General features: G+C 43.0%; 1 protein-coding gene across 10 annotated transcripts in view; it reads left to right on the forward strand.

Moving 5' to 3' along the window:
- The window catches only part of NEO1 (neogenin 1), a 212,847-nt gene that overhangs the window by 156,091 nt on the left and 42,928 nt on the right, over positions 1-13,828 (forward strand). For 6 of the 10 annotated variants that reach the window (XM_055715632.1, XM_055715628.1, XM_055715636.1 and 3 more), the window contains exons 8-11: positions 3,481-3,700; positions 9,522-9,676; positions 10,220-10,368; positions 11,387-11,525. In XM_055715632.1, coding sequence (XP_055571607.1) covers positions 3,481-3,700; positions 9,522-9,676; positions 10,220-10,368; positions 11,387-11,525 — 663 coding nt within the window. The remainder of the gene's footprint in view (positions 1-3,480; positions 3,701-9,521; positions 9,677-10,219; positions 10,369-11,386; positions 11,526-13,828) is intronic. The other 4 variants (XM_055715631.1, XM_055715637.1, XM_055715634.1 and 1 more) reach the window with 1 other exon arrangement.

The following is a 13,828-nucleotide window of genomic DNA, read 5'->3' on the forward strand; positions in this document are numbered from 1 at the left end:
GCACCAAGGAGGTTTGTGCAGAATACCGTACCTTGTTCCTCAGTGAAAGCGTGATGTGGGAGCAGTAACCATAGGTGCAGCGAGTACATCTCCAGTCCAAAGGAACTGTTGACATGGGCTCAAATTGAAAAACGCGAGAAGCCTGGCTGGTGTAACTGGGACCATAAACGCGATACTGAGTTGGCACTAATTGTCATCTAGGGGCAGAGGGCCGATAGTTGGGAAGATCCCATGACCCTGGTGCCGGAATGCACGTCTGCCAGGGCTGCGCTCTGAGCTTCCCACCGGCTTCTCCAGCCCGCCGGGTCCCTCTCTCCGCAGTGTAGCTGCTGCTCCTCCCGATCCAGTACAACCCGCAAACTCACCACGAATAATCTCTGTCCTGTCGTCCCGGTCACCGATGAAGATAGGACCCCTCCCGTCGCAGCATGAAGCCCCAGGTGGTGCCACCCGTTACTGGGCTGCCCCCCCACCAGCACCACTGGGAGCCTGCTGGGCCGGCCCGCCCTGCTCACCCCCACCGCCCGCCCTCCAGCCCAGATTTAGCCTTCCCAATTCCACGCCTGCATGCCTGGATCGTTTCTGTGTTTCATTAGGTCAGCCACGCTGGTCTCGGGCTTTGGTTCCTTTACGTTTTCTGTGCTTAAGCCAGGCCAGCAGTTCGCAGACCTGCTGCCGTCTGGCCATGCCCATTTGTTTTCTTGCATGCAGGGAAGCAGGTCATTCTGGGGTTGTGAGTGCTTTGCCCCTCAAGACCAGCGAGCTCTCCTGACCTTTGTCATCCATGAGTGCAGCCACCCACGGGATTGCATGTGTCCTGTGACCATGCTCAGTTTTCTTTTCCTGTAGTTCAGTGTCTTGATTACGCCAAATGCCTTCCTCAGGTTCCTCACGGTCTTGGATTCTACCATCTGAGGGTCATTTCAGCTACGGATGCCACTGACTGTCAAATCTCTGAAGACATTTTCCTTATTTATGAATAGCAAACGTAGGAGAGCATCCCTTCTGCTGGGTCACCCAGTGCTGGTGCTGAGAAGTTGTCCACAAAGCTTGGAGAAATGGTGATGTTGCAGGTTGGAGTAAGGTTATAGTGGTAACTGTAAGTGCCGATGACTAGCTAGAGCGGTTTCTGCCCCGAGCTGCTGCTGCTGCTCCTTGGGATGTTGTCCTGTAGCAGGGAGCAGGGATGGAGCTGCGCAGTGCATGCCCTGTGCTGAGCGGGCTGCAGTAGTGGGGCTGTTCCTGGGGGCACAGGGGCCCGGTCTGCGGCCAGAAGAGCTAAAATGCGGTGCATTTCTGCAGCAAATCTAATTAGGGAACATAAAAATAGTTCAGATTTTGCAGTGAATGTGAAATTAATGGTGTAGTCTATTTATCAGGAGCGTGGTGCTGGTGAATACTTAATTGTGGTCTGTGGCTATTACAGCGTGGAAAGGATAATTAGGAAGATATGCTTGAGTACTTCTCTTCCTGTGATCTGTATTTCAGGACCAAAATATGTATGTACCTGGCTCTGGTAGTCTTGCAGAGTCCTATAAAGATACGGGTATTGAAGTAAAAAGTCTTGATGTTAGTATGAAAGCAAGAAGAAATGTGTAATTAAAATAAAACTGACGATTGTGTGTACTTGTTGGGGGAGTGTAACTTTCCCAGCTGACAGCATGGACAGTATCTTGGAGAGGAGACAAGACGTGAACGAGAGCTTCAGGAAAGGTGGAAGGTGCGATAGAGCAGTGACGGGCACACCGGGACGTGGGAAGGGTGGGAGGACGCGGCCAGTGTCCCTGTGGAGCTGGGCCTCGTCTGTGGTGGTCGCTGGTTCCAAGAAGTCCCCTGGTCCCTGTGGTGCTGGGGGCGGTACTGGTCACGTGGAGCAATGGAGGGTCTCACATGTCTGCCCACACGCTTCACTGCATTCTGCAAATCTGATCAAAGCCAATGGTATGTTCTTCCACCGCTGTCAGCAGCTGCTTAAGAAATAGAAACAGAAAAAGAGACAGTTCTGCCCATTCAAGACCTGCACGTGAGATGATTCTTTGCTTGACAAGGGTTTTTTTAGAATTTAAAATCAGGTTGGTTGTGGATGATGAACTTCTCAGTGTGGCTGAGATGTTCTTAGTGTGTCTGCTTGAAGGTGTGGTCATCCAGATAAAGATTTCTGGTTTATTTAGGTTTTTTGTGCGCAGTTTTCTCCTCGTCTATCAAGGCACAAGTTCTTGTGTTCTGCTGGTACGTTAGGTGGAGATGCTGCTGCTCTCACCAAAAAGTGTACTAGTCCTGAACTTCATTCTGGGGAAAGTCTGAGCCATTTGAGTTAGTTTCCCTAATTAATAAACGAATAAATATATTTGGCAGCATAGATTCCCATGTGGAAAATGGCATTGGATGGCTTAATCTTGGGAAATAGTTCAGAATCCAGGGCATCCTGACAAATTCAGGGCATCCTGAGCTTTAGGGTTTTGTTACTAACTGTGCTTCCAGTAATATTCTGTGGTAATTGGGGTCCAGCTGCTCAGAATATTACTGTTAGATTTACTGGATGGATTGCTTTAATAGGATTTGGAGAACAGCTATTTGTACGTTACAGCTTGCGCTGTTAACATGCCAACCTTTTAATGCAATAATCCCAGGGATTTGTCCTCGCTTTAAAGTAGTAATACGGGAAGACATACATGACTTGCCACAAAAAAGTTTGTAAAGTCTTCATATAATACAAAGCAAGACTTGTTTATGCTTGTTAGTGTCTTTGTGAAATGATGTAATATATGTTACGACAGGGAGGAGAAGCATTGACGGAAAGAAAACAGTGACCTTAGTGAAAGTCAGGAAAAAGTCCGTATTTCCACTGCCATGCCGAGTTTGTCACCACATTACCATTGGCAGTGGTAGAACCCAACCAGTTCAGAAACCACTTACCGCGTGAATTGACTTCAGTGCTTAATTGCACAGCCTGGATGAGTTTGCACTTCTTAAGTAAATTTTGTGTATCTGTCTGTCATTTTTTTATGATTGAGAAGACTATAAATTAATTCTGCATGTTACTGAAATAAAGTAGAAAATTGGGTCCGGATGTATTTTTGCATAAATAATATAAGTTGGGGGGGTTTGATTGGTAAACGTTTGGTATTGCATCTGTTTTACAAAGAAATGAAAATATTGTTTGCTGCTGGTATGTCCTCTTAGGAGGTCATATTTTATCCTCAGTTTTCACCCTTCCCGTTCCCTTGCCACTTCCATTACAATGGAGACCTGGTCTGCTTGCTCGAAAGTGACGTGTCCTTTAATACTTCCCATTAGTTTTCAGTAGTTACCTTTGCCTGCATGTCAGCCTTCAGTTTAATGGCCTTTTTTGTGTGTGTTCATTTTCTTTTGTTTCCCATCGTGGTTTTGTTTATTTCTTTTGTGTTTTTTTCTGTTTTCTTTTTTTAAAACCGTGGTGATGTTTGCCCTTCATATTCCCCAATGTTTGCACATGACAAGATGTTGCCATCCCAACATTACCTCCCACTTCACTGACCAGTGCCACTAATGACCATCTAGCACCAGCTACAACAGGACCACTGCCTTCAGCCCCGCGGGACGTCGTGGCCACCCTCGTCTCCACCCGCTTCATCAGACTGACGTGGCGGACACCTGTATCAGACCCTCAAGGAGACAACCTCACCTATTCAATCTTCTACACCAAGGAAGGTATAAACAGGTAAAGATCTCGATGTGCAAAATGGGTCGTGCTATTTCATGACTCTTCTTCATGCTAGCTTTGCTTAAAGCACTATAAACCTTCAGGCTTTAATGCTCAGTCGTACAGGCTGCGGAGTCCGAGGGGTTCCCTTCCCTCCGGCACCCTGATCAGAGGAAGTGCAGTTTGATTTGCTTTGTTGCTGCATAATGTGTATTCGTAGGGGCAATGGTTGTGCGTGTTTTTGACTGGAGACAGTTGCTACCTGCTTTCAGCAGGCTGCTTAGAAAGTAAGAGCAAGCACAGAAGGTAACACCTCTTCAGGGGCACTGACACTGCTATAAATGCCATCCACAGCAGGCATGGAAACGTCCTCCAGTCAAACCATGTGCTGTTGAGAGCAAGCAGTCACCTCCTGCTTTAAAACCCTGTAAGTGCAGTCTTGTTCTAGAGAGAACCGTGTGGTAGGTGTCAGTTAAATGTTGATTCTTTCCTAGTAATCCCTATAAATTGAAATTTCATGAGTGTGAAGCATTCTTGAGTGTGAAGCATTCATAAGTTTCTGACAGATTATCCCAAAGGTTTAGTTCAATCTACCCCTTTTTCTTGCTGATGGGATCTACCACTCGCAACTGCAGTTTCAAATTGTTGTGATAAGTTGGAAGAAGTTGAAGCTAACAATAATTTTAAGCAATGCTTAATTAATTGCAAATTAGCTTGCTTATCAGATTTATTACTCAAGAGAAAATTATCTATCTACTTACTGACTAGAGTGTAAGACTCAAAGTCATTTGAAGAGAACATAAAACGCACTACTGTGTATGGTGAATTGCCACTCTTTCTTAATTCTGTGGGTAGACATCTTGTCCAGGCTCACGAGGATTAGCTGAGGCAATTAATAAAATTCTTTGCCTCACAAATGTTGTTTTTCTCTTTCCTTTGGTAATATTCATTCATATTGGCAATATTTTAAGTGAGACAGGAGAAAAGGTGGGATCTTGCCAGGCACTCTTGCTTTGTGCTGCTTCTCCTCCACGTTCCTGGTTGTAACCACTCTGCCCGCTGGTTTTTAAAAAGTGATTTGCTGGAGACGGCTTCATGCCTCTCCCTGTGCTGCTTTGGAGGGAACAAAATGCATCCCTTTCCACTACGTACCAGAGTATCGAAATCTAGAAAACATTCCGCTTGGGCCAAAAGCATTAGCAGAACAAAGGGTAAGAGGAATCACATAATTTGTGGTGAATAAATTAGGAAATTATAGGACAATCTGCAGAAACGGCTGTTTTCAGTTCTGGCAGCGCAGCGCTCCGGGCTGGGGTTAATGCAGTCCACAGAAAGTTTACACAGCAAAGCACTTAAGCTGGTGCTTATATGTAAGCAGGTGGTTTCACTGACTTCAGTGAGATCTTTGTTTGCTTAAGCCCCTTCTGGATCAGGGTTCAAAGCAGGCTCTGAAAGCCCTGCATTAGCACATACTCGCCATTTTCTCAACTTTACCACTCCTTTGGATTTTTGAAGGGGGTTTTGTGTTTCCTTTTTTTGGTGGGTTTTTTGTTGTTTTTTGAGTGTTTGTTTTTTTTTAATGTCTTACAAAGACAGTTGATATAACACATCTCACAGACTGGTTTTCAAATACTGTGAAATCACGCCTTTCAACCTGGATTTAAAGAATGAGAACAATACAATTAAAAAAAAAAAAAAAACCCAAACCAACAAACAGTTATGTGGTACTTTTTGACGGGTTGGTCAAATGTGGCCTTGTGGAAATGCTGCTTGGTTACTGAATAAAACCGTAGATGAGCGTGTCGCACACCTAGGCCGTTGGAGATCAGTCAGTTTGGAAGTCATGGCTGGATGTGCAACCTTCCTTCCTTTCTCAGCATTGTAAAACACTGCTTAAAGGATCGCTTTGTCGCCCTTGAATTATGCATGATCCTATATCTTTGCTGCAGTTTTAAGTGCGTATGTGCCATCTTCTCATCCTGTTATATTTTTGCCTACATGTACCGTTTTCATTGCCTGCATTACTGGATCTTTAGTAACCTAACTGTTGTCTCTTCCTCGCTTGTATTTGAACAGTCATCAAACCAGGTATTTGATTTATTTAAGTTAAATCAGGCTTGTGAAAAATGAAAAAAAAAAATGACGTATCGTATGGCATGGGTTAGCTGGATATTCTGACCTTGCTGAACCATTTTTAAAGGGCTGTAGGGAGTCATCTTCATACCGTGAACTGCAGCAGCACTTAACTGCAGTATGTGAGCCGTGTGGTTCCTGAGGGACCGGCTGCCTCTGCCACCGCTGATTTACACCCCCTGTACCTGTGCAGGGAAAGGAGATGCACAGAGAAACACGAGGTTTCCTTAACTGTGCCCTGGAATGTAGGGTACTGCAAGGGGGTGGGAGCGCGACTCCCCCGTCACCGCGGGGCGCCCCTGCGAAAGGCTCTTCCCGTGCCCCATGGCAGCGTCGTGCCACCGACTCCTCAGCTGCCCGGAGGGTGTTGCCTGCCCCCCTGAAGTCCTGGGCTGCACGTTTTGGACTCGCTGTCTGCTTGCAGAACATTGGCCCCCGAGCTGAATGTACCGGCAGAGTTGGAAGTGGCAGCAAACAAGGAATTACAGCAAAAATGCAAGTGCTGCCAAAGTTGCAGTGGCCGCTTTTACTGCTTCTGAGATGATGAAAGCTGGGTTTGATGGTACGTAGGGTCCGCTGAGGAGTGAGTGACAATAGAGATCTGAAGAGCCTGGGGGTTACTCTCACCACAGAAATCAAAACTATCCGTGGAAGAGGAGCATTTCAAAGCATGGAAATCCGCCGTGAGGGCAGCTTGTTTCTGCTGCTTTCACTGGCTGCGGGATGCCCCTGGCTGCGGCACGTCTCCATGCTGTCCTGATGTCAGAGGTGCCACTGAGGCAGTCATGTGAAATGGAGTGTGTGCCTCATGGCTTTGTTGTTGCACCTCTAGAAAAAACAAAGTAATCTCATCAGATGGAAACTACTGCCTTCCTTATAGATCGTATAGTTACGTAGTTATTTCATCCTTGCGTTCCAAACTGAAGACAGTTGCCCTGAAAAAGGTATGAAAATTCAGATGTGTTGGGGCGGCAAAGGGAGGTGTAATTCTATGAACCGGGATTACCAAGAGGGTAAATTACGCTTGTGAGATATTCAAATAATATGAAACCCTCAGTTCAACACTGCACTTCGAGCACAGAATGGAGTTCAGTTGTGTGTAATCACAATCAGGAACGCCTCTCTGAGCACACCGCCAGGCTCTGCAGCTGACGTGGCTGGCACGGATGATACTCACTTCTTAATAATTCCCTGTAGGTTGATTTTCATGTATAAGTGTAACTTTAAACTTCGCATTTCCAGATTAATGCTTGTTTCTGGGTTTGAACTGTAGGCTTTTTCCCTTAAGTACTTGATAGCTATTTTAAACTTTAACTCTAGTTTACAAAGCTCTTTAATTGGGGATTAAACTGGAATGAGTTAGAATAGTCATAATGTTCTGTAGGGTAATATAGTTATTCATATAGACCATCTGTTTTGTTACCTATTACGCCTACCTAAACACATCACAGCTCATAAAAGGTGCTCAAGGCTCCCTTAGAAAGGGCATAAATGAGAGATTCATGTAGCGCTTAATTAGATTAATCTCAACATATTTTTAACATACTGTTGCAAGGGAAGGCAGGCACAGTTCCTGGTTATTACTGAAAATTGTAATACTTTGACATGTCTATTTTTTGAGAAATGTTGTCTTTCCATTAAAATAATTCTGATTATTATTTTTTAAAAAAAATTTAAATAATAATCTTGGATTGCTGAGGGTTTTTCTCTAGATAAAAATCAGTGAGTGCATTTAAACTTGAGGCAGAAAATGCAATATATTTTGCATGTCAGTGGGAGACGAATGTTATTCCACAGCTGTGAATCAGTTGGCGCTTATTCTGCGTTTTCAGTTACCGTTGTGGTAGCAAAGGCACATCTTAAAGGAAACTGTCCATTTGAAAATGCATTTTCAACCAGATATTTTGCACTAGCTGTAACTGGAAAAGTTAGTGAGGGAGAGTATCTATCTCTTCCCTCGCCTTCCAGTTTCATTCTGTATTGGCTGTGATATTTGTTTAGTGTGTGTCTCGCTTCTCTGTCAGCTTCCTTCTTTAAAAAAATATTTTATAAACATTAAAAGAAGAAAAATCTTCTGTAAACATTTTAGATTCAGATATGCTGTAATGATGCTCCTCATGTAATGATGGAAGTTAATAATCTGAAATAAGCCGTTTACAGAATGCCATTTTAGCTCAACTTTCATGAAGGAGAACATTCTAGAAAATGTATCTAAATAGGTCTGTAGTTACAGTAAGTGTATTGTTTCCCTCTCTATAGATACAATGTAATAGTGAAGAAATAAACAGGGATTTCAAAATGTTTTTCAACTAAGTTATGCTAAATCATCTGTATCAGTTGATTTAAAAAGAAATAAATTAAAAATGGGAATTTTAGCATCATACTTCTGTGGTATAGACTGAAGTCGAATGGCTGGAAGGTAGGAAAGGGGACACTGAAATAATTTTGCTTGGGCTTCTGCATTAAAAATGATTTAATAGCAGCTAATCGTCAGGATGAGAATTGTCTGCCCTCTGCTGTGCAGCTCAACAAAGTCTAGCAGACAAAAGGGAGACGATTGCGTTGTAAGCAGTTGCATTTTCCCTTTATTTTCTCAGTGGGGAAGTTTTTGATTTCTTCTTTTGTAACACTGTTTGTATTTGCAGGGTGTAGGGAGCTTTTTTTCGGGAAAGGACAGGGTGTAGATGTCATTACCCAGGGGCAGCTCTGTGAACCTTTGCGTGACAGCAGCAATTGTCTTGGAAATAAAGGCTGCGTTAGTTGATGATTAATCTTCTCATGTGCTTGCACCCGGCGGATGAGGAGGGCTGAGTTCCCCGGCTCTGCCGGCAGTGGCGGTGATCCTTCCTGTTGCCTCGGCACACAAAGTGGATCCTTCCAACTTGATCACAGCTTTCAGCTTGCAAAATGTTACCCTTTTTGCTGAGCCTGCCAGCAGTGCTGCTTCGCAGAGTGTGCCCAATCTTCAGGGGCTGGCAGCCGGCCGGGCCCCAGTTGTGCCCCCTTGGCGTGGCGTCATGTCCCGTGGGTGCGGCTGAGCCCCCGGCGCCTGCTCCCAGCGTGCGGTGCGGGGGCAGTGCAGGCAGCGCGGGCAGGCGCTGCCTTGTGTTGGCGCGAGTCCTCGTGCGATGGTAGTGTAAGCGCCACAGCTGTCGGCCTGGCTGCGGCGTCAGAGCTGGTGGGTGTTCTCAAAAAGTGTAAATATTAGGGAGGAACTAAGTACCGTTTGGAGGTAGAATACTATATTAAAACAGTTTCTTTGAAAAATACTGCAGAACCAGCCCCACAATATTAACAAAAATGGCTTGAATCTTGCCAGACTCTCTGTATGCTGCTTAAATATTTTTTTTTCTCTGGCTTCAGAGTAGTAGGACAAACTGTCACTACAAATTACCATGTGCTGTTACAAGAATAACAAAGAAACAACTCTGAATTTTGTGATGTTGAGTATCTCTTATTCTTCTACTTCAGTGCATGGGTTTTTTCGGAAGAAAAGTTACAAAAGCACAAGCTGTTTATCACCATCAATTTTGGCATATTATTGCTCTGTTGTGTAGTCATCACAGTATAAATAACCACGTCATTAACACACTGGATATATTCAGATGGGACACATCTTAGTAGCAACTATTCCTTTATTTACCCCTGAAAAACTCCGTTACTAATCGGTGATTGTTTCTGTGCCCAAACCTTTTGTTTCCTAAAGGGAACGCGTTGAAAATACGAGTCGTCCTGGAGAGACACAAGTGACAATCCAAAACCTGATGCCAGAAACAGTTTATGTGTTTCGAGTTGTGGCTCAGAACAGGCACGGCCCTGGAGATAGCTCAGCGCCGCTCAAGGTGGCCACCCAGCCTGAGGGTAAGCTGTAAATATTTTGAGTCTTCTTGACTTTCGGATCGATTTATTCTTTTTTTTTTTTTTTTTTTTTTTTTTTTCCCCATTCATGACCTTTCCCAGAAGAAGTCAATACTCTTAGAAGTTGCACTTGCAGACCATAGTTTCAGAATTATTTTCCAAGTTGGTGAACTTACATGATTTATTTTTGCCATTAAGAAATACTGATAAGACACTCCTTGTTAAATTTTCTGAACTTGCCATTGTAAGAGGAGTACTTTTAATTTGTCATTAACTGAAAGAGGAAAAAAGGAGAACTTCAAGAAAATGTGAAGTCTGTCATTTGTAGGATCATTCAGGACAAAAGGAGCAGGGAGCAGGAGCTCCTCCAGAAATTTGGTCCCACTTTTATACTCCCCAGTGAATCCATGTGAGAGGCTGAAATGTGACCAAATACCCATCTTTTAACCGGAGTTGATTTATAGTGAAGTTGATGCTACAATAATCAGCTGCTGAAAGCGCTGTTGGTTAGGCCTGGTGACGAGCAGTTTTGTGCTTACATTTTAGTTCAGCTTCCTGGTCCAGCACCCAATATCCGAGCGTTCGCCAGTTCACCCACCTCCGTTACTGTCACCTGGGAGACACCCTTGTCTGGCAATGGAGAGATCCAGAACTACAAGCTCTATTACATGGAGAAGGGGCAGGACACTGAGCAGGTACAGAGCTTGGCTCTTCCCATGTCAGATACAATGCCAGTAATGGCCTTTTTTCTTTTATTAGGGTTTTACCTTAAATTTCTAGAAACACCTTGTGAAGTGTTCATTTTTCTGATAGACTGAATCCATTAGCCTAAAAAATACTTAAAATTAAAGATACAGCATGAAATGCATGTATCCTAGAATTAAAACAGGGGTTTTTTGTGATGGCTTATTTAGATACTTATCAGTATCAAGTACCTTTTGGGGAAGTCTGTTATATCGTGCTAACGAGAGAGTGCACTTAACAGCTGTGTCATTATTTAACAGTTCTGCTTCACGTAATGTAACGGACTGGCATAGGTTTTATAGGTTGGCTGTTTTTCAGTAAAGCAGTCTAACTACTGATCTTAGCAAGATCCCTTATCTGAGCTGTTGTTACTTGAGTTCTTTGATCCAGCGATTGGTTTTTTGATACTGCTGAGTGTCTAATTGATTACATTTTCTTAGGAGTTTACTGGAAGAATCCAGTATGTTCTGTAGAAGTATAGGCTGCCACTTGAGAATAATCACAGCTTTGAGAGGATTAATCCCAATCATTTAATTTCCCATCTGATTACATACGATTCAAGCTGTAAAAAGCTAAGGGAAGAATATCTTCGTGAGCTTTCAAAATAATTCTTCCATCAGTTTTTAAATAGGAATGTTGTATTGCTCAGGTAAAATTACCTTTTCTAATTCTGCATCCCAGTGTTCAAAATATAGTAGTAATTTTTACTATATAGGCCAGATCTCTTTTCATTTACAGAACCAGAGTCCATGTTACAATTTAAATCAGATAGGTAGGATTTTCCCTTGCAAGCTCACTGTTAGCATCTTTACAAGACCTTGCTGTATAAACTGTGGGTTTGATCCACAGGTGCTACAGAAAGATGTCATTCCTGCTTTGAGTATTACTGCACTGAAATTCTTAAGACATGTATAATAGTTGCAGACCTGATTCTGACCTTGGCTTGTATGTATGTTTCTTTATGAACAGGATGTTGATGTAGGAGGACTCTCCTATACCATTAATGGATTAAAGAAATACACAGAGTATAGTTTCCGAGTGGTAGCTTACAATAAACATGGTCCTGGTGTCTCAACCCAAGATGTTGTTGTACGAACGTTGTCAGATGGTGAGCTGCTTTATTCCATTTTTTTTTTTTTTTTTTGTTAGGAATTATCTGGTAATTTTCTTCAAAGTGAATTTTTAACCAGACTTGGGTTTTGCTCATTGTTGCACTATTTTACTGATAACGTTGTTGTTGCCTATGGCCACACATGGTGCATGTTCCCCCGGAGGCTTTCCAGATTGGGTGAAGGAAAATTACTGTACCTGCAGAAGTACCTGGGATTCTGATTATGAAACAACAGTGTCCTTCATTTCAATGTCAGGAGTTTACTTCATGGGTTATTGAGTTTACAAAGTATTAAGAGCAGACAGAAAAACAACTATATTGAATGCAACAACTCCAAATTATTTTTTAGGTTCTATACTAATTTTACATAAAGCAGACTTTTGCTTTTGGAGCTTTTTATTTTCATTGTGGTCGTATGGGAAAACGGTGCGTGTCTTTGGGCTCCAGCACAGATACTACTAAATCAATTGCATATAATAATGAAAGCAGGAAGTGGTAATGGTATTTTGTATAAAGCAAATAAATTGGTAATGTGAGCAGCTATGGATATATAAACAATTCTAGAATGACCAGTTAATGTTAACTGTTATTTTTTATAGAGAAGTTTGTTTACATAAAAGAACAGCCAGACCAAAATGAGCCTAGCCTGGAATCCTCTCTCCAGGAGTGACCAAAAGTGGAACAGATGAGCAGAGAGGAGTATTGTCCTAAATGCTCTCAGTGTTCACAAGTTTGCTTCTGTGGGACTTCTTGACTCTGCAGTGGTTTCTGTGTGTTTACTAGTTCAGTTTCTTTTCCATAAAACCCTGCCGGCATCCTCTTAAACCCATGTCAGCTTTCATCATCCACCGCATCAAGTTGACAGAGATTCTACAAATACGTTTTCTGTGGAAAAATCACCCCTTTTTCTCTGTTCTGAAGCTGCTGTGTGCCAGTGTCATTTGTTGCCTATGGCTGTACTGCCTGGAAGAGGGAATAACCAGTGTCCACCAGCCCTCTCTGTCCCACTGCTCATTTTATAGCCCTTTGCTGCATTCTCCCTCATTCAGCTTTTCCAGGTTCCAAAGCCACAGAAATGGTTAGCTGTTTGTTTTGTGAAAGCTGTTTCAACCTTCAGTGCCCTTTGCTGAACTTTTTTCTGTTTCTTTTCTCCTATATCCTTCTAACAGTGGAGGTAGAAGGGACTGAAACTGTATCGAAGATGCAAGTGTGTAATCGCCAGCATTTGACTGACATGTTTGGCTCATTCTGAACACTGAGGTGACATTTTTGGGATATACAGATCTTGGTGGCATTGGTCTGCTTAGAGCCACCATTTTGCATGTAAAGGAAGGATCGTTTTCCCCATGCGTGTAAATTTATCTACTGTGAATTTCATCTGCCCCTTTAATATCCAGGCACAAAATGTCCCGAGGTCTTCCTGTGCTTCTTCACCATCAGATCTTGTCTGTACTAACTTTTGTCACCTCGCTGCTCATCCCCCTATCATCACTTAGGAATGTGTTGAACAAAACGGGTCACAGCACATGCCAGGGTGGAGCTCCACAGGTCATCTCCCAGTGCATACCCACCTTCCTACCTTCTCTTTCTTTTAACCAGTTGTTTTCTCAGGCAAGGATTTCTTTCCCCTCATCACTTTGTTTCTTAAGAGCTCTCCAGCAGGTTTGCAATGTGGGATTTCCCTTTAAAAAGTGACAAATACATATTTATAACTTCATGGATCTATGGATTTTGTGCTTTTTGTAGCTTCAGTTAATTTGCCTAATACAGGTTTCTGATTTCCTACTTGAAGTTTCTCAAATGGAACTCCTTCTAAATACTGGCATCAACTTTACCATCTCCCAGTTACTTATAAGTCAAGTCATGCAACTGTTTCATTCCCAAGTTCCTTGAGAAACCCTGGATCAGTGGCATCTGACTGGCAGCAAGCTGCTGTTTGTTGTGTCTGACTCTTCCATAATCCCCTACACTGACGTTTCCATTTGAGAGATCCCGTAAGTCCCGTGTAAAGGGTGCTATGGAAGCCTCTCCTCTTCCTTCCTCAGCACAGACACAAAGTTGAAGACCGTTGTGTGGTCCTTACCATTTTCATGTTCTGGCATACCCTGACCGTTGTCTAGCTCTACAGCATCTCCAAAGGGCTTCCAGCTCATTTTCTGGAAGAATTTACTATTAGTTGTAATGTCATTTTCAAGTTTTCCTGAAGTTCTTTGTGGCCCAACTTATATTTTCACATTTAACCTACAGAAATTTATTTTCTAAAGCTTTCTGAAGGATGTTGCCTTGCTTCTTACAATCTT

Source organism: Falco cherrug, chromosome 7 (genome assembly GCF_023634085.1).
Source record: "Falco cherrug isolate bFalChe1 chromosome 7, bFalChe1.pri, whole genome shotgun sequence".
NCBI lineage: Eukaryota > Metazoa > Chordata > Aves > Falconiformes > Falconidae > Falco > Falco cherrug.